The sequence below is a fragment of the Corvus brachyrhynchos genome, unplaced genomic scaffold, assembly GCF_000691975.1.
Source record: "Corvus brachyrhynchos isolate BGI_N302 unplaced genomic scaffold, ASM69197v1 scaffold407, whole genome shotgun sequence".
NCBI lineage: Eukaryota > Metazoa > Chordata > Aves > Passeriformes > Corvidae > Corvus > Corvus brachyrhynchos.
The window spans coordinates 245,003-272,097 of NW_008239056.1; the positions used below are offsets into that span (position 1 = coordinate 245,003).

General features: G+C 43.5%; 1 protein-coding gene across 1 annotated transcript in view; it reads left to right on the forward strand.

Annotated features, from left to right (window-relative positions):
- The first annotated feature begins 165 nt into the window (after positions 1–165).
- HLF (HLF, PAR bZIP transcription factor) overlaps positions 166–27,095 on the forward strand; it is a 36,046-nt gene continuing 9,116 nt past the window's right edge. The window contains exons 1-2 of the mRNA XM_008637577.2: positions 166–211; positions 996–1,331. Coding sequence (XP_008635799.1) covers positions 166–211; positions 996–1,331 — 382 coding nt within the window. The remainder of the gene's footprint in view (positions 212–995; positions 1,332–27,095) is intronic.

Consider the following 27,095-nt stretch of genomic DNA (forward strand, 5'->3'; position numbering starts at 1 on the left):
CGGTCCTGGGGAACGGACGCCAAGGGCGCTTCGTGCCCCGGGTAAAGGGGGCCGGGATCCTCATCCCCATCCCAGCCCCACAACAAACCGCGTCCCCCGGTTCAATGGGAGAAAGTTGCGGTTTCCCCGGGAAGCGGCGGGAGCCCGGGAATACGCGCACCGGCTATGGCGAACGGATCCAGCGCGCACGAAAAGCAGAAACCAAGGGAAGGTCGGGCAGTTCCTGTCTCCTCGTTTTTCCGAGTTCCACTGCCAAGCGACTCGCAGAATTTCACCGGGGCTGTTGTATGAGGTTAAAAATAAAATGCTGCAAAGGCTTGGTAGCTGACAGGAAGCTTTATGAGTTCAGATTCTTGCAGATCTTGCAGAGAAATCAGGCGTTTCCCTTATAAAACGTGCACTGAAATCACTGGAGGCTGTAGAAATGAGGAAGCCTCAGTTTAACTTTTTCTTTGCGTCTACATTTGAATATTTTGTTGCTTCTTGTGCACATCAAAGCTGTATGCTGTCAGTTACTAACTGTGTGTTAGTAACGTTTAGAAGTGTGGAATTTGAGGACTACTTTGCTTGTGCAAGGTCTAGCAGGATTGGGACCTTAATTTAGAAGAATTACAGGTTAACAGATCCCAGGGATTTTAGGCTAAGACTGTTCCTTTTCAACAGAATATTTGAATAGCTTTCAGTTTGCTGGAATACTTGAATGTTCACTTTTAAGTCTGTTGATTACTTATTGAAGCTGACATTCAAAGCTGTGCATGGAGTGGAATTGTTAACTCAAAACAGAGGGCAATCTCAAAAATGTGGTTGGATCCAGCAAAGGTGCTCAGTGACATGACCCCTCAATTCTCTTCCAAGTAGAGTGAGTCAAAGGAGTTACTTTTTGAAGGGAATATTCCTTTCTTACACCTGAGAGTACAGCAGAAATACTGGAAATAGTAGTAGCTAGTGTTTTAATTACTGAGCTCTTACGTGTTTGTTATGTGTTTTTGTTTAAGCATTCGGTAAAGAAAAAGACAAAGAGAAGAAGTTAGATGATGACAGCACCAGTACCACAGTCCCTCAGTCAGCTTTCTTGGGTCCAACATTATGGGACAAGACACTGCCATACGATGGAGACACTTTCCAGTTGGAATACATGGACCTGGAAGAATTCCTCTCAGAAAATGGCATTCCACCCAGCCCAAACCAGCATGAGCCTAGCCCACACCAGTCAGGTCTCCAGCAAGCTACCTCAGCATCACCTTCTGTCATGGACCTCAGCAGCAGGGCTTCTACTTCAGTCCATCCAGGCATGGTGTCGCAGAACTGCATGCAGAGCCCAGTCAGACCAGGTAAATCACCCCTTAGAACTTCCCTCTGGAATTTGGCGTGAGCCCCTCCTCCCCACTGTAAATCACTGCTTCTGCCTGTGCAGCTGACAGGCAGTTTAGAGCCCAGAGGATTGCTGTCACTCACACTCCAGCAAATAAAAACAGTAGCTCCAGTTATAGCTAACCTGCTCCACCAGGATTTTGGTTTAAATTATCTAAGGAAAGCTCTGGGAATTCCAAGGAAACTTGGCTATCTTAGTTAGTAATCTTAGCTGTTAGCAAGTAAAAAGACCACAGACAGAATGGCATAGATGCCACAGTGTTAAATGAGAAGGGAAAAGGACTGTCAAAGAGAATATTCCTTCAGCCAATATTTGATGTGAGAACACAGGAGTGGGCAGTTACTCTGGAGTTAAAGGTTAATGCTTCTTACTTGAAATTTTGGCCATAATCTTACTCTCTACTGAGCTAAAATTTGCCATGGGATCTGTGTTTTGGAACGACATTATAATCGTGTTTAAATTGGCATAAACTGAGCGTAACTCTGACCTGAGTTTATAACTTGCATCTGCAGTCACCTTAAGCTTAAGAAAACACCATGGAGTCCAAGGCCTGGTTGTAATGCGCAATTCCAGCCCGTCTGATGTCTATGGAAGTCTTCTATTAGTTTATTAGCACTTGAGATCATCCCTTTAGAGACACCAGTCCGAATCCAGAGTAACTGCTCTGGCTTGACACCAGCATGGCTGAGATCATGGGCAGTGGAAAAGTGTCAACATTGAAGTTTGGGAAACGTGGAGCTTTGCCTTTTTCCTTAAAAAAAAAAAAAATACAGAGAGTGACTTATTTATTGTGCTCCTCTGCTCACATGAGGTGTGCTAGAGCAAAGTGTGCTCTTGGCAGCAGGAAACCACTCCTCTCCCTTCTGCTTGATCATTTGCCATGCTCAGCGTGTGAAGTCATTGTCAGAATCATCTGATAAGGAGGCAAAATAAATAAATAGAGGGGCAAAAGTTGTGGAGCAGGATGAAATAGAAATGTCTTACAAGTCTGCAACATTCCTGTCTCGTTAAAAAGAAATAAAACATCCCCCAAAGCTCCTCAAACCCACCAACAGACTCCTTGGCCCCCCCATCAGAAGTGTGTGTTTAGTCATGGATTTCGTTTACTTAATTTTACTTTGTGTGGATTTGACTTTGCTTTGTGTTTCAGTTTCAAGGCTTTTCATGGTTAACTGATAACTTATAAGGGTGTCCAAAGTTAAAATATATTTGGAGTAGGCAAGAGCAGAACATGACCCCTTGCTTTTTCTGAGCCAGCTTTAAAAATAGTGCATATGTGCTACACCGTTTTCTGTCACCTGTGCACACATAAAATTAAAAGCAGATAATCTGTCCGCAGTCTCTTTTTTTTCAGAGGAGCCTGGTAGTGAGCCAGGCTTTTAATGATCACCTGTCAGAATTTATTTGTAATCAGCTGTCTGTTTGACTTTTCGACTCATCGATTTTTTTTTCAGTTTTTCCTGAGCCCTTTGCAGCTCAGGGTTACAAACTTATCTCAGTGTGCACTTTTTTACTGTTGTAAAGGATGTTATGTCTCTTGAGGTAGGATAAAACATCTAAATTTGCAGGTATTTTTCCCAACACCATCTTGCCTTAACAAGAACAGAATTTTTTTGTTTAATGTGTTTTTTGGTTTTTTTTTAAAAGGGAGCTCATTTTACTACTTAAATAATATATTCTTGTCCCCCATTACAGATAGGAACTGTGACTTAATTAACAGTAGTCTGGTTTATCATCAGGTCGTTGAAATTTTTACATGCTGTCATGTGAAAATATTTCTTTGACAGTCAGTACTGAAGAGAAGACCATCTCACAGTTTAGTGTTTGAGCAAGTTTGAGAATATAACAGTATATATTTTTTCTAAAATTTAGTAAAAGTAAAAATGAGCATTTAAGAGTTGTCATAGAAGTGCCAAGGCAAATGTGCTGCTTTGAAAAAGGGAGGTAAATGTTAAAGTCATTGTAGTGGAGCCTGTTGGTTAATATAGCTTAAGACATTTAAAATAGATTTTTTTATTGTCACATAAAGAAAGGTTTTTTAATTGGTGTGAGCTATCATTCCAGTATGCATAGTATTGTGATTTGTGTTACTGTAATAAAGCAAAGAACAAGTAGTAGGAAGTCTACAATTTCAATACAAATTAATGTGATCTTACTACTTTCAGGAAAATTGAATGTTTCAGGTGATAGTCATTCTAAAAATATTTCATTGGTGTGTTTTCTGAATTTTGCCTTGCAATGGGAGCCTGTTTGAGTGCATGGGGCTGGAGGAAGGGTCCAGTCCTGTGCTGCTGCTGTTCGTCTTTAAATGGCTGTGCAAGTTTGGCACCAGGGCTCACGTGCAGGTGGTCACAACTCCCACCCTGGCTGTGCCCTGTCCGGGGTGGGGGACATTCCCCCTGCACATGGAGCCCCAGCTGTGACTCTGTGACTTAGGGATGTGGTGCCCCACACCCCTCAGCCCCGGGGATGGTCCGTGGGAGAGCAGCATGAGGAGATTTAATTTTGTGCATGTGTTCCAGCACAAGCCTTATCTGTCCGTGGGAGTGAGTGGTGTTGCCCAAACGTGTTTTGTGCCATCTCTGGAAGAGATCAGGAGATCTGCACTGGCGTTCCCTGAGTGTCATCAGGCTCAGCAAAGCTGTGCTGACCCTGACTGTGAACATGACATTACCAAAATCCTCACTGATTTCCTTCCCCCTGCTAAAAACATAATGGCAACAAAAAGGATCTGTATGAATATAACTTAATTCTGTATTTCCAGCTCAGATTGTCTGGTCAATGAAAAGATGTTCAGGCTCAACAGTTTATCATCTGCAAAGAACAAAGCAAGCACCTACTTCTCATATATTTCTGTTCAGGGAATGTAGTTACAGGAATTTCTGGTTTTGTTTTGATGAGGGACACAGGGTAATGACTTGCAAGAGTGAAACCATGTATTTATCTTTCACAGTGCTGATTTTGTTAATAAAAAATAGTATTTTGATTTATTTTAGCATTGCACACCAACATTCATTGTCATGTGTAGATGCATTTAAAACTTCTGTTTTGTCTTTGTATTGGATGCCGGTAGGTTGGTTGAAATCTGCGGTCTCCTCAGAAAAAGGTTTTCAGATTTTTTTGAAGCTTTTAAAGTAACCCATTACTGCAAACACACTTTTGTGGTTCTTCATCTATTGCACACCTCATGTAATCTTTTGGTGGAATGTCAATCTCCATTTAAATGCAGAGTCCTTAAGGAAATCTGGAGTAATTTTTAGCTGTTTGTATGTAAATGGAGGGTACATGCTTTGTAGGTAACTAGTTGGTTGTTGCTTTTTACCTGGCTCTTTTCCCTGTGTATCCCTGATGGAGGTGATTTTGGCAGGGTACTGTAAAGGGTTTGAAAGGTGTGAATTAGAGAATCATCAGCTAGACCTGATGGAGAATCCAAACTAGAAGGTTTTTGGGATTTCGTGGTTTAGATCGGAATTTTCCGTTTCCCACCAAAGCCTTGGATGTGGAGCTGTGTCACAGGGATGCTTCTGGCACAGTGATAACTAGGTGTTGTTTCTGCCTTGCTTCAAAGGAGGACAGGGCTGTTGGGGGCTCTGAGAGAACTCCCTCCTTCTTTGTGTTCTCTGGTGGTGGTTTTCTGTCTGTGTTGCCTGCATGGCTGGGTGCCTTAGACTACTTGCCAAAGTTTATTTAAGGAAAGAAGAAAAAAGAAAAACAAGCTTTGTAATCCACTGCAGAAATATACCTGTGTGCAATATCTGCAAGTCTTCCCTAAAAAAAGTAAAATTAGAGGCACATTAATAAAAAAACTGAGAATTATTTCCATGTGAAGCACACTTACACCTCCCACCCCCCCCCCCCCCAAAGAACACAAAGATTTTTATGAAATGCTGTGGTTTATTTGATTAGTCCAGATATTCCATCTAGAGTGCAGTATCCATTACCTCTGGCTTCTTACACAGGCACTGAGCTGCAGTGACTGACACCAGCTACCATTGGGTGGGTTTCAGCGTTTTTTTGAGCTCTTGTTTGTGATAGGCATGGCAGCCAGCTGGGAGAGGCTTGTTCTTGTTCCATGCAGCCTCATCCCGGGATGGCTTGGTGCCGGGGCAGCCCCCAAAGGGTGTGTGTGCAGCACTCCCTGTATTGCAGCCTTCCTTCCCCTGCATTTCTTAACTTGACCTCCTCCTCCTCCTCCTCCAGCACAGCTTGGCAGAGTGAAGGGCAGCATTCCCGGCTGCCAGCTTGTGTGTGGAATCCTCTCCTAAGCTTTAATCATTGTTTACAAGCAGTCCCTGGGTGTTGCACGAGCCCCTTCTCTCTCAGAGGCCAAGGGCTCTCTACCTGCAGCACCCAGGAGGGAGCTGGGAATTTCCTGACCTTTGGTCTCCCACGTGACGATGGGAATGACCAGCTCCACCATCCCAAGGCTGGTACCAGGAGCTGCTCTTCACATTGAGCCTCACGTGAGGCTCCGGGTGCCTGCAGGACCATGTGCTCCAGGCACGTGTCCCTGCCCTGTGCAGCCAGGCTCAGCCCAGCTCTGCTCCTGCCTCTGCCAGCAAGGGCCCAAATTGCACTGAGACGGAAAAGCTGCGCCCTGCACTGCCGCTGCCAAGGAAGTGCACTCTGCGGGCAAGCCTCGCAAAACTGCTTTCTGGATCAAAGGGAGATGCAAAATATATTCAGGCAAATATTAAAAATAGCCTGTCACATGATAACGGGGGGGAAAAAAGTGCTGAACGCACAGGCTTGTTAAGGCTGGAAGCAAGAACACTGTGTCTCCTTCAAGAGAGCTAATTTTAATATTCACAGTTAAATGTTGATTATTGGTTAAATAATTGCTTGACTGCGTGAAAGAACTTGAAGTTAGTTCAGAGTTCAAACAGTAAACAGCATGCAATAATCTCGGGTGTTAGGCTGTATTTTTAAATATCCCTGGCCCGACTCTCCAGGTCTCATAGTGCATTCCATACAGGGAGAGCTCCTTGTGCAAGGAAGGGCTATCCAGACTTAGGAAGAGGGCACATACAGGGAACACCTAGGATTTGGCTGGGATTTTTTTTGTCCTCTTAAAGACATTTCAAGGATGTCTTGAGTGTCAAGCTTGTTACAGTTACTTAGAAAAGTACAATGTATTTTTCAGAGCTTTGCTTCCCATCTCAAAGTGCATTGCAGAGTGATTGAATGGTTCTCAGTGCAGTGATTTGATTTAAGGAGCGAGTACACCCTAAAGTCTTTCATAAAACAGTACATTATAGTGAAGAGAGAAGACCTCATCAGGAGATGTATACAAAGACACTGATATTATCTGATTAGATGAAGCTGCATTAAATTGTTCAATCTCTACATATTTTTATGAGAGCAAATTGGCAATTGTGGAAGCTGCAGTGGCCAGATTCTGCCAATTAATCTCAGCAATAAGTACTTTGCTCCTCATGTGGTCTCCCTGATTTCTGTATTGCTCAGCAGGTAGGCAGCTTGTTGACTGCTCTCCGTCACCTCCCAGGTGGAGCAGCAAAATGTCACCATTCACTCTCATGTCATTCATCTTTCTGGAATTTTTTTTTTAAGGGGGGTAGCAGCTCTCAGTGGCCAGTGGAGGTTTTTACAGGATGAAAGGACTTAGTCACCATCAGGTCACCATTAGGACTTTAGTGCGTTATGAAATCAGAAGTTTGGTTGCCTGGCAGTACACTGTGGAGCTGTTTAGTTTTATCACACAAAACGTGAGCATAGGTTTCCTTTTTTTTTTCCTTTAGTAAAGTCTTCCTTTCATAACAAAATATATTTTCAATATTTTGTCTGAATTTCACTGAAGACTGGCGATCAGAAAAAAATATTTCAGCGAAGTTATTTCAAGAAAAGCTGTGGGTTGATCTCTTCTACCTTAAGCAGATAATGAAAGCTCTGAAAAAAAGCATTTACTTAAACTTCGAATCTATTCCACTTAATGGACTAAGTTATACATAATCACTTGGTGTTGAAAATGAGTGTAAAATCCACAACTGTGTCAAAATGAATGTATGACAAACACGTTTTTTGTAGCTTGTATACTCATTTTTTTTTAAAACAAACAAATGTTGATAAAGAAGCTCTCTATCAAAAAGCTGAATTTTGTCCTGAGAGCTTGAGAGCTGCAGTGTGGAGAGCTAACACAGGTGGGTAAGGCAGCATGTGTCGCAACATTTCTTTTCTTTTTTCTTTTTTTTTTTTTCTTTTATTCTGGTGCTCTTCACAGCACTTCAGCTTTGCATGACTGAGGTGCTATCCATCAAGTTTTAAACAAATGCAAAATATTGTTCAGCCTCTCACATTTCTGACACGCTTAAAGCTGTGATACAGTTCTGCTTCTCCTGTCCCATTCTCTCAACTAAGTTATGCCAGGGCTAAGTTTGGCCCAGATTTTTGTTGTGCACCCTCTAACACCATTGCTTAGCTTGTCTGATGTGGCAAGCTCTTGCTTCAGGGTTCTCTGCTCAACTTTGAGAAACAGCTCTAGCTCTTCATCCCACTGGCATTATTCTCTTGTTCATATTACTTGCAATTTAATGAAAACAGGCACTGAGCATCTTGGAGCTCTTTGTTTTGGTATATGGCTGTTGTAGGAGAAAATAAAAAACTCCAAATTGCATTAGGGTTCTAGAAAACTCAGCTTCTTGTTAGCTGGAACACAAATGTAGATTACTACACAAAGCAGGAACCACAGTTGTGTTTCCTACGAGCAGAAGCTACAGTGAACTGGAGCAATAACTCACCTGTCACCAAATGTCATCCTTAAATATGTAGGTGTATAAGCAGAGAAGCAAAAATACAGAGTTTGGCAAAGATTTGTTGAAGATGGAGAATGGTTTAAAAAAAAAAAGCATTCTTTTCCAATTAGCCTGAGGGAGCTCAGCTTGCTGTAAATTCTTTGTTCTGGAACATGGCTATGGACAATAGGTCAAAGATTAAGTAATTCATTACAGAACTGGTTGGTTCTCCTGAATTTAATAAACAAATGAATGAACAGGGTTCTCTGTCCACAGCAAGATCAATTAATTTGTGTGGCAGTGATTGGATCTTAAGTTTTATTTAAAACACTTGCAAGGCCTCCCTGCTTACTTAATGTCTATATGGACATTGGTGTCTTTGAGGTGACCTGGTCACTCAGCAATCATGGGACAGGTGAAAGCACACCAACAGAAATTAAATGTGGAGAGGAAGGAAACTGTAAATTGCATTTGGAAAGAAATGAAGGAACAATAATGTGAAACTTCAAAGCACAAAATACTGCAGAAATGCATTTAATGGAGCAATCAGTATTTTTAGGACAGCAAGATTATTGAAATAACAGCACTAAACCTTCTTGTAGAAGAGCACATTGCACAAGGCTGCAGAACATAAAGCACAGGCTCAAGGCTTGCGCTGAAGCAGAGGAGATGACTTAAAACAATTCAGTCATTTTTACAAACTCACCATTGCAACATTTCAAAATGAGTCTTATTCCAGCAAGATGTCTGCTTAAAAAAACCAGCTGTGTTCTTGGCTTAGTACTGCTTAGTAAGTAGGAACTAAGCACTCAAACCCAGATTCTGTTCCTCATCAAAGCAGAGAGGGTTAAACTGAATTTGAAGGGCCCTGCAGCAATCAGCCCTCAACCGCTGCCTCTCTTTGTACTGCATAGTGGAAATACGGATGTTGGTGGCATCTGCAGCCCCTGCAGCTGCAGCCCCTCGGTGGGGCACTGGCCCTTCTGGGCATGTAACTCCTGCAGCTCTTGCTTGCTGTGAGAGATGAGCATCGGGGTATTTTTTTGTTCCAGTTTTTCTATGAAAACAAACCAAATCTGGTCATGCCAGGTGTATGGCCTCTTGCCTGTTCCTGCTTGCTGGTTTTTGATTATATTGGCTGATTTTAACCAAATGTAGCAAGAAAGTTGTGATTTTGAAGAATTAATTACAGTTCTAAAATTTTCTGAAAATAAATGAGTGGATGTATGAGTGGATATAGGATGGGAATGTGTTGCTGAGCAGGAAGAGTAATGCAAATGTGCATTTTCTACATCAGAAAATGTACGTTAGACCTTTAAAATGCCTGATCTGTGTGAAATGCTTCTAGAAAAGCTGACACCCTTTTAGACACCATGAGATGCCAATTCACTTTGAGAAAAGAATCTGCAAGAAACCAAATTTAATTGGTTTAGTGTGTGTTGGAGGGAGGGGAGTCAAACTTTTTCCACCATTCTTCTTCCTTGGAACTCCTCAGCTTCTCAGGTTCTGTGATTAGATGAGACTCTGGTGTTTCATTTAAAAAGAGAATTTAGAAAATTAGCTGTAAGGTTTGCAAGCAAGATCTTGAAAGTTTTTATCCCACGCAGTGGAATGGTCTTGGTCCTCTCCAAAGCCAAGCACAGTTATTTTACTGAAAAATTTCCTCAACTTTTATGCATCCTTGCTGTATCCTTTTCTTCTTTTGCAGCAGAGTCACCCTAGCTCTGCTGCCTGGTTTGAAGCTACCTTGCAGTGATCTAACTTCAGATTTGTGGCTCTTATTACAGTTATTGCAGCGTCACATGCAGGCGGGCGTTCAAGTGACCTTGTGCGCACATCCCACCGCTCATCCCGCCCTGCACACGGAGCTGGCTTGCTCTAATCTGGGAAATTTTTCACCCTGCCACCGGGGTCTGGGCTGCAGCGAGGTCAGGAGTCAGAGGGGAACAGGGGAGAGTGAGAGTGGGCTAAAAATGTTGAGGGATCAAAGAGAAAAAGTGGGTCATGGCAGGGTATGTGTGCTGGAAGGAGGGATGGGGGAGCACAAATGAGGGGAAAGATTTGTTTTCCTATTGGCTTTTCAAAGTTGTGCAATTTAAGAATTGGATTAACCTGATATTACTTTGTTTTTCTGCCAGATTAGATATGTTGAGTTTCTTGGCATTGTGGATTGTACAGTACATTGTGTGCTGTAAAATATGGGTGTGTCGGGACAGAGCTGTAGTGACACAACCGGCTCTTGGTGTAATGCAGTGCTGCTGGGTAGACTCCCCTGCTCCCTCTCCCCAACACATACTTGTAGGGCATTTACAAACCTGAGAGAACCTCTTTGTGTCCCTACATTTTGTTTCCAGCACAGCATGAAGACATTTTAGTACCATTTCTGATAAGGTAACACTTACCTGAGGTCCAAGAACCTGTTTGGTTTGGCTGTGGCATATGCAATATTAAATGTTTCTAAAAAAGAAAAAAACTGCTTGAAAAGACACTCGAGTCTCTTCCTGCTTCCTCAGGATTAAGTTGGAGAAAGTTTATTGGGAAATGCTACAATTTTTTCTGTCTGCCTTTTTTTTTTTTTAATGTGCATAAACATTGCCTTCACCTTAGCTTTCGAAGAGTGAAAAAGCAGATACAGATCTGAAATAACTGCAAGTGCTGAGCTCACTGTTGTTTGAAGTATACCACAGCAGCATATCAATGTCAAAGTAAAATTTTCACAGGAGTGTATGTTTGCTCAATGGTTTTGGTTTTTTGTTTTTGTTTTGTTTTTGGTGCTCCATTCATCCTGAGATAATTTGGTTTGGGATATCCTTTTTATACACTGGGCTTGCCCTGTGAAACAGCCCAGTTCTCTCTGCTTATTGCTGGGTGAGGGTGGAGTACTAAAGAAAGGTGGCCACAATCTCAGCCCTGTCCAGCTGGGTGATCACTGCTCTGATTAATAAAGAGTGTGAAGACTTTGGGAAGTGAAACTACAAATACCTTGGGGCACTGTTGTTTAATTCCTACTCTGGTTTTCCAAACTTTCCCAGGGACCTGAGCTACCCAAGCAGCTTGGTTGTGAGGGACTGACCACAGCATGGCCTTTGTCACCAGCTGTCTAAGGGCCTGGCCTCTGTATCAAGAGCTGTACACTGAAAACTGAGGAGTTCTGTCCCTCCCTGTAGTGAAGGTTGTTTTTCTTGGAAGAGAAGAGCGTAAATAACAGAGCAGGTTAATAAATTGCATATCTAGATTCTGTCATGCTCCTCAGCCGTGTGTTGTTACTGTGTCTTACTCTACCAACTCAAAAAGGGAAAAAAAGCCACAGTGCTTGCTCACCAGCTGAAGGTGTTTCTGGAGTGGTAGAACATTTTTTGAGAGCAACACCAACTGAGTAAAATGGAGCAGGAAGCTGACCTTGTGAACACCTGCATCACTGAACTCTATACTTACATGAGAGAATTAGGGAAGAGTGCAGCATATTTAAAGTTAACCTGCATATCTGCCTTCTGAGGAGTTTAAACCACAAGCCTTGAGTAACACATGTTGGACAGCTGTGGTTTGGGTGTCTGCTTGAAACACCTTGCCTGTTGGTGCCTTGGCACTTAAAAAATCAGGGCATGGATTGTCCAGGCTCCAAGGCCTGATGTTGGTGCATCCATAATCACGTGGCTGCCCTCAGAAAGGCTGTTCTTTCAGTTCGACCGTGCTCATCACCAGGTTTAAGAAACACTTTTCCAGTGTCTCTTATCTGCTCAATTTTCTCAGTGCGACATGGTTGATGTCATTGTTGAAAATTGTGGTAGTCTCTGTCTGAAAGCTGTTCTGGGCACGTGAAAAGGAGTCATTAGCCAAGGAGAAGGAAAGAGCTGGAGGTGTAATTGTCAACTCGTGTGCGTCTCTGATTCCACCAGGTGCTGCACGTGTCTGGTTTATCAATTTATTCCTGTTAGAAAATAAACAAATCTCACTTTTCTTATGTACTCTGGTGACTGCTTCAGCCAAGTTGCTCTTATCTGCAGCAGGGATGTACTTCTGAGGTCTTGTGTTTGGGAGCTTTTCTTTCTGCATCCACGTGTAACCTGCTCTCAGGGATCATGTGCAGGTCTGATGCTGGCCAGGGATGCCGTTTGTCTCTTCCTAAGTCAGTTATTTAAAAACATTATTATCACTACTATCAAAATATAATACCTGACATGGGGGCAGGTGTTATCCCTCATATTTCTCAGGTTGAATCCTTTGGCCAGGTTCTATCTCACTTCATAGATGTTTCTCTGTGTTCAGCAGTGGCTGTTCAAGGGGTGTCTGCAGTCTGAACCCTGGGGGATGTGCACCATCCATCCTGGGCCACATCCTGGCAGGCCTGAGCACCTCTGAGTCTCCTCAGTGTGGACTTCAAAATCACTCAGCATTTCACGTTTTTGAAACACTGATGAGTAGCTCTCACTCCTATCCAACGATGAATTTCCAGTGCCTTTTCCAAACCGGGTTCTCTCAGGATCTGCATCCTTGCAGGAGCTGGTGGTGTGTAACTCTAGTGGAGACCCAGCTGAATGCCGGGTGCTCAGCCCTGAGAGCCCAGTTAACACCTCATTAAAATCCACCACTGGCAACCCAAACCTTTAAGCAAACGCCTCAAGTAATTTTTTCTGCTGCCCTTCAGTTTCCAGCCCGTGGCTGGTTGTTTCCCACTTTCTCACGTTTTCCCAAGCTGCTGGTGTGTACAGTCTGAAGATCACATTTAACCAACACAAGGAAATCAGCTTGGCCCGACAGGCTTCTCCATCACGTGGCTGCAAATGTGTTCACTCTGTTCTGCCAGATTATGGTTGGCTGAGCAAAATACAGTGAAGCTCTGGGCTGCTGGCCAAGCTTTTATTTCAGTTTGGAGCTTACAGCCACATATTTGCTCTTTGGCAGGACATCCACTGGGGTATATTTGGATAGTAATCTAGCATTGTTTTGCTGCATTTTCTTCTTTTTTTTCTTTTTTTTTTTTTTAATGCACACAGATAGTATAATCCCAACACTTTGTCCAGTCTGTATGAGATTTCTCAGTGTACACCGTTATGTGTGTGCGCTCAGAACTTGTAGCTGTGACCTTTGATAAATATAAGTCAAAGCAATTAACTTTCCTTTACTGAAAAATGCTGGATGTCCTACTCTTTGCCCCCTCTGTGCTGATAACAGAGCTGTGTTGTTACTCTTTCCAAGATCAAAAGCTTTACTAGGGTTTGATTGAAGTCCAATTATGGAAGGAAGTAACTGTGCTGGAGCCCTGAAAATAGCAGTAATTGTTAAAATAATAAAGTGTGTCCTTGTGTGTCTTTATAATATTTAAAACTTCTTTTGGGGTGGAAGGGGGTGGCTTTCCTCTAGCTTTAAAATGAAAATATTCGCAAATGTCTTGTGGAAATAGGAGTGTGCTGTTAGAAGAATTTCTTTTCTCTGGATTTCTTCCTTCAGTTCTCCACCCCAAGTTGCCGTCCTCAGAAGCTGTTTGCATGCAGCCTGACTCATGCAGGAAAATAAAGCTGGATTTGATTTTTAACTGTATGGGAGGCTTTGAGTTTGGGGGGGATAAAGGCTTTATGATGCAAACTCCTGTATTTCTCTGTGAAACAAAAATGGGCTTTTCAAAATACAGCGTGTTTAGGAAAGTTGGCTCTGGGTTTGAAACCCCAACATCTCCAAGGGCACACTTGTATGAAAAAGCAGTACAAAAAGACATCATGCTTGGGGAAGGGGTACAAAACATGAGGGCAAGGGGCAATGTCTGATGGACAGTTCCTGTCATCTTCCAAAGGGACATTGCACTTCCAGTGTGTGTGGAGGGGTTTGGTTGGTTTGGTTTAGATGGATGGTATTGAGCCTTGAGTTGTGGGGTTTTGTTTACTTTATCAAAATCTTTGAGGTATGTCTGAACAGATCAACACTGGCAAAGCTGAAATACTTTTCCCCAAATCTTTATGTTGTTGTTTAGGATATAAATATGTTTTTGCTTCCTCTTAATCTTCCCTGCATCCTTAGAGAGGAGGGAACCTGGGAGAAAGCCCAGGCTCTCATCTGGAGTCAACTGCTTCAGCAAGTACTTCAGCAAGAGCTTCAGCAAGGGAGAGCTTTGGGTCTTGATCTTAAAGCCCAGCATATCTAAATGCCTATTTGCCAGTTGTAGTGTTAATTGAAACAGTGATGTGAATAAATAGAAATGAAGATGATAATATGGACAGTGATTGCCATAGGGGCTGCTTTGGTGATTGTACAGCTGGGACAGGTTTGAAATTACTGCAAGATTTTACCAGGGTTTGGTTCTGTTTGGTTTTGCCTTTTTTTAACTCAGGTGCTTGCACACACATCTGATACAGGTAGGACAAGATAATCCTTACGTGAAAATCAATCTTTGTGTACTTTTATTTCAGCCAGCTGGACTCAAAAGCACTAAGTACTTGAATAAAACCTTTGCATTATGGATAAATGGTTTCAAGTAATAAGCCCAGAGGATTGTACAGAGCAGGACTAGAATTTTCTTGGCCCCTTAAATTCTTAGGACAGAACCTGTTAATTCATTCATTTGAATTTTACTGTTGCACTCTCTCCACTGCAATAAAAATTATTTAGACTTTCTTTTTTCTTTTAAAATCATCTATTTATTCTGACTGTAAGACAGCTTTATGTATATAACATCTATAAAATATTCTCCCTTTTCAGCTCCCTGCTCTCACTGGGTTTGGATGGATCTTTGGCATACAAACTGCTTCATTGCCTTCTGGAAATTTTTAGTTATCAAAAGCCTTAGCAAGGGGCACCCTGTTGGTGTTTATCCAGTTGGCAGCTTGAGCTGCTCTCAGAAACAGCCCTGACTGATCTCGAGGAGCTGCTGAAACTCATCAAGCAGGTTCCTGCTCACCAATTATCCAGTTAAGCAGAAAGAGGAAAGGTGTTTCTCTTGCTTGTGTTTTTTTCTTTGCAAAGTTTAACTCGTTCTTCCCCAAGCCTGAGTACTTGAGGGTGTGTAACATGGCAACAGCAGCAGGGAGAGTCAGGGGCGAGAGGGGCAGAGGGGATCTCTGACCTTGCACAGTAAAATCACACCAGGATTTCATCCCTCAGGTGGGACAGACAGGCAGCTTCCAGCATAAATCTACAGCATTCTGATTCTTCGCTGAGTCCTATCTAGTGTCCCTCCACCAGCTTTTTGTCCGCATTTTAACAAATCTTAAGAAAATAAGAGATTCCCCCCTCCAACCAAACCCCTCCCTACTTCAAAGCCAATAATGAATGTTTCATCGCTGCCAGAGCAAATTTGTTGATTCCCAAACACTCCACTGTGTCTTGGTTGGAAGACTTAAATTGCTTGCATAGTAAGTGCTGGGGATAATATAAAATAAGCTCTTTCTAGTAGAGTTCTGGTTTTCAGTATATATTATAAGAATAAATAAATGCTCAGATGATAGCAGACAGCTGGGTTGTCCACATCTGACTGTCTTCTACATTGATTTTTAAGACAGCCCATGTGCATGACTTCTTGCTGGCTATCAATACCAGATGTGTCTGCTTGGAATTCAGAGGGATTGTCAAGTGACAGTGTAGTTGTAAAACAAATCATTTTGATCATGATTACTGAAAATAGTAAATGAGTGGGTAGGATAAAGTGAAGAGATATTCTCAATTCCAGTAGAGAACAAGAGGATTAATTGGCTTTCCTGACTGCCATTAACAAGCAGTGACTTGGTGAATATTTTTTTTCCTTCCTACCTCCTGCCCAAGGAATTGGCTCCATGAGCAGCACAACCCTGTGGGTTCTCTGATGTGTTACAAGGCTCCTGCAGCCAGGGAGGGAAGAGCTTCCTTCATTTAGGTTGTTTTCACAAAGCTTGTTGGTACCACATGTGGATGCCTTGCTGCCAAATTTGTTGGAAATTGGCCAACAATTTCCCAAGCTTTTGGGAGGGGGCCGGGCAGATGTGCACAGCAGGACTGCACAAAACTCAGTTTTATGGGAAATTAGGTAAAGAACAACTGTCAGGTACTGGGGGCACTGAAATGAAGTTTGCAAAGCAATTGAAGGAACCAAAGGGCCATTTAATGTCTTAATTCTGTACATGTCCATTAACCAGGTGCACGAGATACAGTCCTTGCCCACAGGTTGGATCCACGCTGGCAGATTTCCATCTGCCCAGGACCTGTCTGGAGCACTGAAGTGTGATTTGGTGACTGCACTGATTGTTTTGGAAGTGGCTGGAAATGCTCAGGAAGAAGCAGATCAAAATACTCATCAACTTAGGCTGCGGCAGAGCTTAATCTGGATGTCTGAGCTGTGCTGGCTGAGTGGTCTGTGAAATAACCTTTTTCTGTAGGTAGGGCTTTTCGTACATTTCCTGAGTAGCCCAAGGGTGTAACTGAATATTTACTACTGTTCAACATTGCTTTTTATATTTTTAAAAGGAAGATTTGTGAGTGCACGCATTGGAATGCTTGTTAATAACAAAAGTTGAACAGAACCTTTCCATCATCAGGATTTTATTGAGTTTTGCTTGTGCACTGAACCCACAAAGACCTTTTCCAGGCAGCAAAATGGAGGCCAAAGAGGTAGAGCCAAATTCTGGGGTTACTGAGCAAGGCAACTGCAAAACTGGGTGACCACCTCATCCCTGGCAGCTTGGACAAACCCTCTGAACCAGGTAAGGGTGGGTTGGGACTTCTGCTTCAGTAGGTGCTTCTTCCAGGCTGCAGATAAGGCAGGTGAGGGCTGGGGTTGTGTTGTGGGTGGGCAAGAGCATCTGAGCTGGGTGTGAGTTGTGTGGAATGCAGGTGCATAAATAGCCTGGGCATGAGGAAGGAAAATGTTTTCACCTGTGAATAGATGAGTTACTTCTGCTGATGTGCACAGGAACACAGGCTTAGCTTCTGTAGAGAGAACACATTAAAAGAGGTATGAAACATCTTTATTGTGAGACTAGCTCTTAATTTATTTCTGAAAATCTGGAATACCATAAATCTGCCAGTGCCATTTTCTTTATTCCTTCTGCATTTGTAAAAGGAGAACAAATAAAAATGTTCTGTAAGCTTTGCTACATTTTTAAGAAATACCATTTATATGACACAGCTCTATTTTGTATAATTTTTTCATATCCAAAATACAGAGGGCTTTAGAATAGATGAAAAAAAGCTGCATATCTGAGTTTAAGATAAAATAAGATGATCCCTGTGATAGAGACAGCAGAAATGATGTGATACGACAGTTGCTGTAGCAACACCACCTACTTCATGAAAATCAGAGTTAACAGGAGTGTAAAAGGTAAAGCCCACATAATTTTCCAAGCCTATGAATTGCTGCTGCCCTCAGCCTGCAGTGCTTTCGAGCTCTCCAGTGCTTCTCCTTCCATGTGGGCACAGAATAATCACCTTTTTCCACATGGCCAACTCCTGCAGATCCCATCCTGCGCTGAGCAGGGGCACACGGTGGGAATTCTGCAGGTGACCTGGGAATAAGAGGGAGATGAAGGATTTTGTCCTGTCCTGTCCTGTCCTGTCCTCCCCCCAAATCCTCTCAAAAGCCCCGGACAACAGAATACTGTAAGGCCTGTGCTGTCTCTGCAGAGAATGGGATGACCACCAGTGTAAAACAGAAGCCAAGCAGTCAGTTTACTTCTGTGGGACTCAGTTTGTAAAGGCCTGGTGTGTTTAATATGAATTGTTAAGTAGTTTAGACACAGAAGGTGTCAGGGATACGGGCACTTTCCCCCCTCCCAAATAAACCCAAACTAGTGGTGCTCCATACCTCTGCATCTATAAAATGCCAACTCCCATGTTTAAAAGCTCCCATATGCAGTGAATTGATCAATGATTTGCCAGTGCATATTGGCCTCAAGGTTACATTAAAATATATTATTTTTAATATATTGATATTTTAAAAATATATTGACTTAATATATTGATGGTTTTTGTCATTAATTGGCAGTGGAGGCCATGCTGTGTGTGATAGCAAGAGTAAATCTTTAAAAATCTTTATTACTTGTGGATTGGGGGAAGAGTGTTTAGAAGAAAGGGCAGTCTCATATGGAGTCAACTTTTTCTGATCCCTTTTGCTGACATGCCTCCTGAAGGCATCAGAGTAAATGCACTGCTCAATAAATGGAGGGAGGTTTGATTTCTGTGTCTTGGGGCATTTTAATTTCGTTTTTGACATCATTCACTATCTTCACAGATTCAGCATGCCTGTTGCATTGAGAACATGCATAGTAGTGTGTCCAGAGGCCTAGTTCAGGGCTGTGGGCAGTTTGCAGAGGAGGTCACAAGTAGTAATATAAATATTAGAATTCCAGGATTTCTTCAAAAGATATTCCATCACCAACCTTTTTCACTGCCTCTGTCTTTAAAAGATAAACCTGAAGGTTTTGGTCCATGTTGCTCTGTCTGGTCCATGTGAGTGCTGTTGTGAGCCACAGAAGTCTCTGGAGGCATTAGTTTGGGTTTGGAGGCTCCTCAGCAAAGCAGTTTCTTGCCATTTTCTGGTACTCAGAGACTCCCTCACATTTAGAAGTGAATTTACCAGTGCCCAGTGTTCAGTGCTGTAGTATCTTTTAATTTGGCTTGCTTTTTGAAGTTACCTGATTTTGCTTGTGTCTGACATGCCACCAAAACCTCCTTTATGCAGCAGCTGTAAAGAAGTAGTTACAGACACAGGGGTAATGTCCATATTCAACAGCCTTTTCTCTTGGAATTTTCCCTAAGTGGTGACGTGTTCCCTTCCTTCCTCTGGCCCCCTTTTTCAGGCTACCCAGGCCTGATGCATCTGTATGGTTTATAAATGGAGATAAATGCATCAATAGAGAAAAAGCTACAACCACACACGCTTTATGTGTGCTCCTTGGGAATAAAGCTAGTATATCAAAGCAAGTTAGACCTCTGCAGTTATTGGGCTGTAACAACCCGAGTATAATTTTTTGGGTTTTGCTGTTTGTTTGGAGTTTTTTTTCCAAAACATATTAGAGGATCCTAATTGAGGGCAGAGAGAAAATAAAATGTACTCAGCCTTGCTTAGGTTATGGGAACAGTGTGTTCCCATTCTGGCAGCTCTAATTCTTAAAACGTGATTATTTTATACAAATCACCATCTATAAATTGTCACATAAAAAGTGTGCTTCATTTTAGTGAAACGTAAAATGGAAAAAAATGGAAAAAAAAGGAAAAAGAGTAAAAAGTGACTGCAACAGTTCAGATTTGTGTGCACAGAGGAGATCAAAAGAGAAGAGGAGATTTGCAAGTTCCTGTAACTCTGCCCAGTGACCTCTTTTCCTTCAGGGATGTATTCCAGTGCTGCTGATAGCATCTGTTGTCTGTCTCTCGGGCTCCCCATTAGCTGCTGATTGGGAGGCAGAGGAAATGGACCTGTTTCACGTGGCTCTTCCATGCCAGTTGAAATCTCCCTTGACTGTGTTTTGATAACACACCCAGGCCAGCAGGGCTTGGGTACCAGAACTGGGTAATAGATCCATGAGTCATGGGTGGCATATGCTGTCAGGATTACAGGAGGGCTCTTTGCAAGACCTGTTTACTGAGAGCGTGCTGTCCTAGATAGACAAATAAACAGAACAATGGGAGAGGGACTGACTTGGTCTGGAGTGTTGAAAAGCACATTGGCAGTGGCACAGACACATCTTGAGGACAAGTGTTGTCTTTGTTTTGAGCAGAATTCCACATGAGGGCACATTTATGGGTGGTGAGGTTGTAGAGGTGAGCGTCTCCCAGGGAACAAGGGACAGGGCAAGAAGAAACAGCCTCAAGCTGCACCAGGGGAGGTTCATGTTGGATGCCAGAAGAATTTTTTCAATGAATGGGTGGTTTAGCATTGGAAGGGGCTGCCCAGGGAGGTTTGGAGTCCCCATCCCTGGAGGTGTCCAAGGAAGGCCTGGATGTGGCACTCAGTGCTTTGAGCTGGTGATGAGGTGGGGATTGGGCACAGCTTGGACTCAATGATCTTGGGGGCCTTTTCCAAACTCAGTGATTCTGTGACTGTGCTATATGAGGCTGTTACCTAAACCAGGGGCTCTATCTAAAATCTACTGGTTTATTAAAGCTTGGTACATAATTGTCCAAGGAAAGGAAAGTGGATGTTTTTGTTTCCTTCAGAGCAGATTAATTCTGATGCTTCTCTGGAACCTTCCCTTTAAGAAAAGAATTACTGTACTTTCTGAGGAATCTTGCTGTATGTGAATTGCCAAGTAATGAAAATATGCCAAAGGATGTCAAGAAGCTCCAGTGTACCAGAGAATATAAGCATCTTGAACTGAAACATGCTTCTAAGCCAAGTGTAAATTAAAATTAAATACCAGTGTGAACGTTCTTCCCTGCAGCTCTTCTTCAGACCCCGTCCCCACTGAATTCCATCTTGGCTGATCAGCATCCTACAGAAAAATCAGAAAAGCATTTAGGAATGCTGCGGATTTCATGCTTTTCAAGAATTTTTAAATCCCTGTTCAGTGTCCTGGGAGCAGAATCAAACCCTCTCTTCCTCCATATAGCCTTTCTGCAAGGGAATTGTTCAGAGCAGGAACAACTACTGTCAGGCATCTTGCACAGGTAGTTTGGAAGGGAATAAAAATTGGATTTCCTGGTTGTTTTCAGAGATGAGGCCTTGTTGAGCTCGCAAGTGCTGCCTTCACACAGGCTAAAGTCAAGGAAGGGCTTTCAGAGTATGGATCTTAGAGAAGAGATGAGTCTTAAGTCCAGGAGATGTAGTGGAAGATTTTACCTGCTGGTGCCTCCTCTTTGTTTATTGCTTTTGAAGGGCAGAACGTTACTGGGCCAGCAGGCAAAGGGTATTCCATTCACTCCAAGTTAACCACAGGCAGGAGTTGCAAGTGAAGCCCTCAAAGATCTGCAAACACACAACCTGTCTTGGGGTGACTTCATGATGCTGTATCCCCTATCGCCTGCTCTATGCCAGACATGAATTGTGTGTCTTTAAGCTGGGTCCGAGAGAAAGTGGCGGGGGGGAGGGAGGAAGCCGAGTGAATTCTTCAGAGCAGTTTGTGTTCAAGGACTCACACACTCCCCACGCTCTCACTGCTGCAGAGCCGAGGGAGCACCGTCCTGCTTTTAGCCAGCTCTCAGCTCTGTTTCTCAGGAGAGAGACACAGAGTTAAAATTCTTTGCTTTTTAGCTAACCTGCTAGCTGAGGCAAGAAAGTTTGCTAGCTGGCTTTTTCTTCTTCTCCTGAACTGTTCAGCTTTCCTCCGCTCTGGAACACCATCACCGGGAGGCCTCACACCACGGCCTGGAGGGGCCCACGCTGCACCCCAGCTCCAGAGAGAGCAGAGCCACACCTACAGAAAGGACTCTGAATCTACCAGGTTTTCTCCACAACAAGAAGGTTTATTATCTAACATTATTCTTTTTTTTTCTCTCATGGTTGTGTGCACCCTGCTTGTTAAATAAACAGCTTTTTTTTCACTTTTTTCCCAGAAAATTCTTTCCGAACCTGGGTAGGGGAGGGGCTGCTGAAACCTGCCTTCTATTAGAGGATACGTTCATCTCAGATCTTTCCTCCTAATTTGTCTCAAACCGAGACACAACCGAAGGCCATGTGTGCAGCCTCGGATAGCAAGCCCTGTCCCTTGGAAATGCAGGCTTTAGTTACATTTTATCCTCTCTTTCCCCTTTTCCCATTTTGCCTGTGGAGCTCAGACCAGCTCTGGGCTGAATCAGGGCTGTTTCAGGAAGGAAGTGGTTGTCTGTAGGATCTTGGATCTTGACCTCATTTACTGCAGATGTGAGAGGATGCAGGGAACAGCAGGAGGAGAAGGGAAAATCTGGCAGGAAGGACCGAAGGATTTTGTCTGGAGAGACTGGACTTTGCATAAAGTTTCAGCAGAATTCTGAACAGTTAATTTGATTTTGTGGATGTGTCACACCATGTGTTTGCTTCCCTTTCTGTGAGAAGCCCAGTGTGACACCTTGGGTGGCTCTCACCTGTGTCCCACACCTGCAGAAGCCCATGAGAGAATTTGAAATGCAGCCAATGCGTACAACATTTGCTAGCCTGAGAGAATGGTGTTTTGATTTAAAATATCTGTACTTCTTCATCTGCAAAGAGAAGTGTTGCCCCTTCTTGCATGGGAGTCTTGTTTCTGAAGCATACAGATACAGTAGTTGTCAGTGCTGGATGGAACTCCTGAAATTGTTTCTCTACAGGAGGTTGGAATAATTTATGGCAAATATTATATGGGTTTATTTGGATAAATCAAAATGGGTGAAACAAGTGTCTCCTCAAGGAGGAAAGAATCCGAGTAAGATAGTATGGGATTGGAACTTTGAAGGTTGTTGCAACCATGACTGTGCTTCTTACACAGCTCTTGCATTTAATTTTAAAAACAAATTGAAAAGCTAGGCTTTCTCATGTGCCACTCTTACAACAGGCACATTGGAAATGAGTAGAAATGGACCTGACTGCACACCACACTGTCCTGCTGCTGGGAGTGAGTAGAGGATGACACCTCACAGTAAGGAGCTGAAGGAGGACAGGGAGCTTTGCCACTGTATTGTTTGTTGAAGAGAATCTGTGGCACTTGGGAATCTGGAGCTGTGTTTGTACCGTCAGCACAGTTACTCTCCTGCCCTGTTGCCTTTGACGGTGCTCTTCAACCTAATGCATTCATCACAACCTTTGCTGGAACAGCCTTCCCCTTCCAGGCTCTCTCCCTCTCATCTTTGGCTGCCAGTCTGTCATCCTCGCCTTCCTCACCTCCTTACCACCTTCTCAGATTTGAGTCCTAATCAGTTAATGAAATTGTCCCCTTCTCCTCCAACTCGTCCACAGTTGGAACACGCTGCCCAGGGAAGTGGTTGCATCACAGCTCTGGAGGTTTTTAAGAAACATGCAGATGTCGCACTGAAGACATGGTTTCATGTGGAGTTGGCAGTGCTGGGTTAATGCTTGGATTCCATGATCTTAGAGGGCTTTTCCAATCTAAACTATTCTGTGATTCTCTGAAGTAACACTGACCCAGGAGCTGCCATCTCTTCCAGTGCACAGGCCACTAGCACACTGCATTGAAAAGTTTGCCAGAAATTTTTAACAGGTTCAAAACAAAGTATTTTTTGCGGGACCTTTTTCGGGAAACTGTAGAACCATTTTGGCAGAAACACAGCTGGCGCACAAGAAATACAAACAGAATGGTTGAAATCTGGCAAAGGCTGAAGGAACTGAAGACAGCATCCTCTAACGGGAAGTGTCAGATTATATTAATAAGACTACCAGTCCTGCCTGAAATAATACTGTAGAGGTCTGGAGCAGGAGGCACGCAATGCTGAGAGGGGAAATGACAATTCTTTCATAATTAAGTGCACAAGGTTTGTAAACAATGCTGATATCTTTAAAAAGTACAGATTTTAAAAACACTTTAGTGTGTCAGTGTTTTAGTGTGTGTTAAAAGCAGCAAATTATGTTGTGGTTGCATTTGGTTGAGATCCTTCTTTCTGTGGTGAGTGTTTGCAGTCACCCCATGTTCAGCAGAATCAAGTTTGTGTAAGGTAAGGAGTAGAGGAATGTCTCTGCCGGGTTGGAGCCCTGGTCAAGATACACAGATCTCCTGTTGCTTGGGAAGAAAATAAAGCTCCTATAACAACTGGTTGCATAAACACACCCAGAGGTGAAGCGTCTTCTTCACCCCAAGGCAGAGAGAGTGGTTGGGTTTGTCCTTCCAGTGTATGGCTTTAGTCCTATTCACCTAAATGGTTTAGTTTCTGGAAGACACTACAGTCTTAATAGCAGGGAAATTACATAGAATAAGATAGGATAGATAAAAGGTTGCTTAGAATATTGTGAGGAAGTGACAAGATGCTGTCCGTAGATAAACCTTGACCTCCAGAATACCCCTTTTACTTTGCTACTCATGGGGGTTTTTGCCTGTCTCAATCCCTGTGCTCTTGCTGTGTGTTCTGCAGTGAGAGAACTTCTCCTGGAGGCTGAAGCAGTTAATGCAGAGATGGATGACAGATTAGTCCAGGACAGGCTGTGATTTAGAGCAAGGGAACTATCCCAAATAGCTGGCCAGCTGCCAAGGGGATAGACGGCTTGGAAAACATACAGGGAGAGCTCTGGAGCAGCTCTGGGTGAGGATTATCTGTCAGTTTAACCACTGCTCTTACAGAGCCTGACTGACACACACAAAGTACCTTCAGTTTGTATAAAGAAAAATGATTAGCAAACATATCTTATCTCTGGGCTGCTAATAAATTGAGTAAGAAACTCCTCTTTTATTTCCCTCCAATGTGTGTAAAAAATAGGGAAAAATATTTTGATTAGAACATTTTCACTCCCTTTTCTTCCTCTTGTCGCTGTTCTCCAGCTGGCTGTTGAGCTGATGAAGAGTGTAGAAGGGCTGTGAGAAGGGAGATTTTCTGAAAATCAGACACAGTTCTATGGGAGTTGAATGATTCAGAATTGCATTCCACATAATTTACCAGGGATTTCTCACAGTACAGATAAGAAGTCTGCCAAGCAGTGGTGCAGCTGAAGAGGTTATTTCCGTCTTCACTCTCCTGGGCACAGCTGGTAGGTGGGATGTTTCAAAAAGGGGAAATTAAGAGTCAGGATATGGTGATTGAACTCCCCATGATACCAGATCAGCGTTTGGGTTTTTGTAGGTATACAAAAATGCTGCTATACTTTTGAATTGTGAATTTTAATTATTGCAGGCAATTAAAAGCTGCTATTTTTTTTTACCAGCCATTTGGTGACCTAGATGACACAAGTGAATGGCCTCAGTCCATTTCTCTCTGAAAAAGGAACCACACTGAAAATATTACCATTACATTGGACTTCCTCACTGGCAGTCTCTGCCAGGAGGAGACGGAGGAGGACGACGACTGAAAGGATTAGAACAGCTAACTTTCTTTCGAGTCCTTTTTTCTGGAAAATTTTCCACCATGCTAATATCTGCCATAGCAACACCAAAAGCATTAGCAAAGGCAAGATGTTAGGGCAGCAGAACTGCTGGGGTTGTCAAAACCTGCTGGTCCCTTTGCCAGGAGACACCTGGAGCTGTGTCTGTCCTGGCATACTCCTTCTTGCTTGAGTGCAGCTCTACAAGTGGGAAAGGCTCCAGACAAAAGGCCAGTGTTGACATAGTTGTGGTCTCTCCAGGCCATGGTTGAGACACATCACTAGGGTGGTATGAGGGGAAGTTTCCATTAACAATTGTTCCCGGCTTGCTTCCACCGCCACCACCACCGTGGAGCTCTGCAGCTGGATTTCCAAAAGAGCTTAATGCTCAAGAGTTCTCATTTCAGCAACTTAAATAGAGGGGCTAAGTTCTTTCCAAAACACTTGGCAGTCATCAGCCCCCATTGAGAACAAAGCTTAAGCACATTAAACAGTCCAGCCACTTCACTGTTGTGAAAATTTGGCTGCCATTGTGAGCACAGTGTTTAAATGATGCAGAGCCTGGCAAAGGCATCTGGCTCCTGATGCTGGGCACTGAGGGGCCTTACCTTGCAGAGTAGGCTTCCTCCTTGGCTGATTGCTTGTGCATCAGAGCCTCTGAGCAGCCCTTTCTGTGGCTGTTGTGACAGCTGGGAAGCTTGGTGATGCAAGGATTAGTTGGCTGCTGGGCACATGACATTCAAATTGCTGTGCTTATTTGACCTACCTCTGATTGCGAGGAATTTAGTGCATAAAAATAACACCCCGAACAAATTTGGCAGGAGGATGCAGAGCGAAAGTGCCATGCACACCCGGAGAGAGGAGCCCGGGGAGCGATGTAACACGAGGCCATGCTCTGCACTCCTGCAGTGACAGCAGAGCCAAGGCCAGCGCAGCCCACGCTGTCATCTTGGATTACGACAAGTTCCAGCACCACAGAGATGTCATGGCCACTGGCCAGCAAACTAACAAAGACAGGTTCCTGGCTTGCACTATTGGCAAAACTTGATAGAATAAATAAAAAGATCCTGGGCGCTAGGAGTTGCCCAGCATAAAATGCTGGACCAAGCATTACTGGTTTTTCTGCCTGGGGCTTGAGATACCCTTGTTAACTCTGTTGGTCTTGATGGAGTTGCTGATCATTTGCAGGAGCATGACAGAACAGAGACTGGCAGAGGTGTGTGTGCCATGTGGGTGTAGGATGTCTACTCTTGGGGCTCCTAGTGACAGTGTTTAGGCACATGGTTTGTTCAGGCTTTAGTGAACAGCATTTCCCTTGAACGAGCTTCTCACTGGCACTGGAACATCTTGTGTTTACTGAAGGGCCAGGTCTGTAGTCGTGAGAACTTCCTAGAGCAGGGGAGAGGAAACGTGTGCATGGAGGGAGCAAGGCAGGACCTTGACTGCCATGTTTTGTCCCAGATCCCTGTGGAGGTGCATCCCTCTTTATTTTGCTGTTGCATTGCTAAGATGCGATGCCTCGATTTCCCATGTTTAAAAGGAGCATTTTTGCCCTTTTTTCAGAGGGATATTGTAAAATTTCTTGAGGCCAGTGACTACAGATCTCATGTAATTGTGTAATATGGCACATTACAGATAAATGATAATACGCAAACTGATACTGTGTATCAAGAACTTCAGCAATATTTAAATACAGGCTCTCACCTGGACCAGATTTGACAATCCATTTGACTTTCAGAAGCACCCTGCAGGCTCACCAGAAATACTATAAAAGTACTCAGAGCTCGTGTCTTGCTTAATTTTTATCTGTACTACAGAATGTGCACCATTTGTAGGTGCATACATATGTGTATTTGTCTGCAGTAAGGAATACCTGGCCGCTCCGGAACAGGCACTCACCCAAGGAGCTTTTCCTGTGTTTCGTGCTTTAAACGAGGTCGTGGGGCCCATCCGTCCATCAGCGAGGGATCGGCCCCCGCGGACGGCGGGGCTGCCGGGGTGCGCGTCCCTTGTCGGGAGGTGCCACCGGGGCAGGGAGGGGACTCAGACCCGCACGCCGCCGTCTCCAGGAGGGCCGCGGGCTGCGGGGAGGCGCCCACGAGCC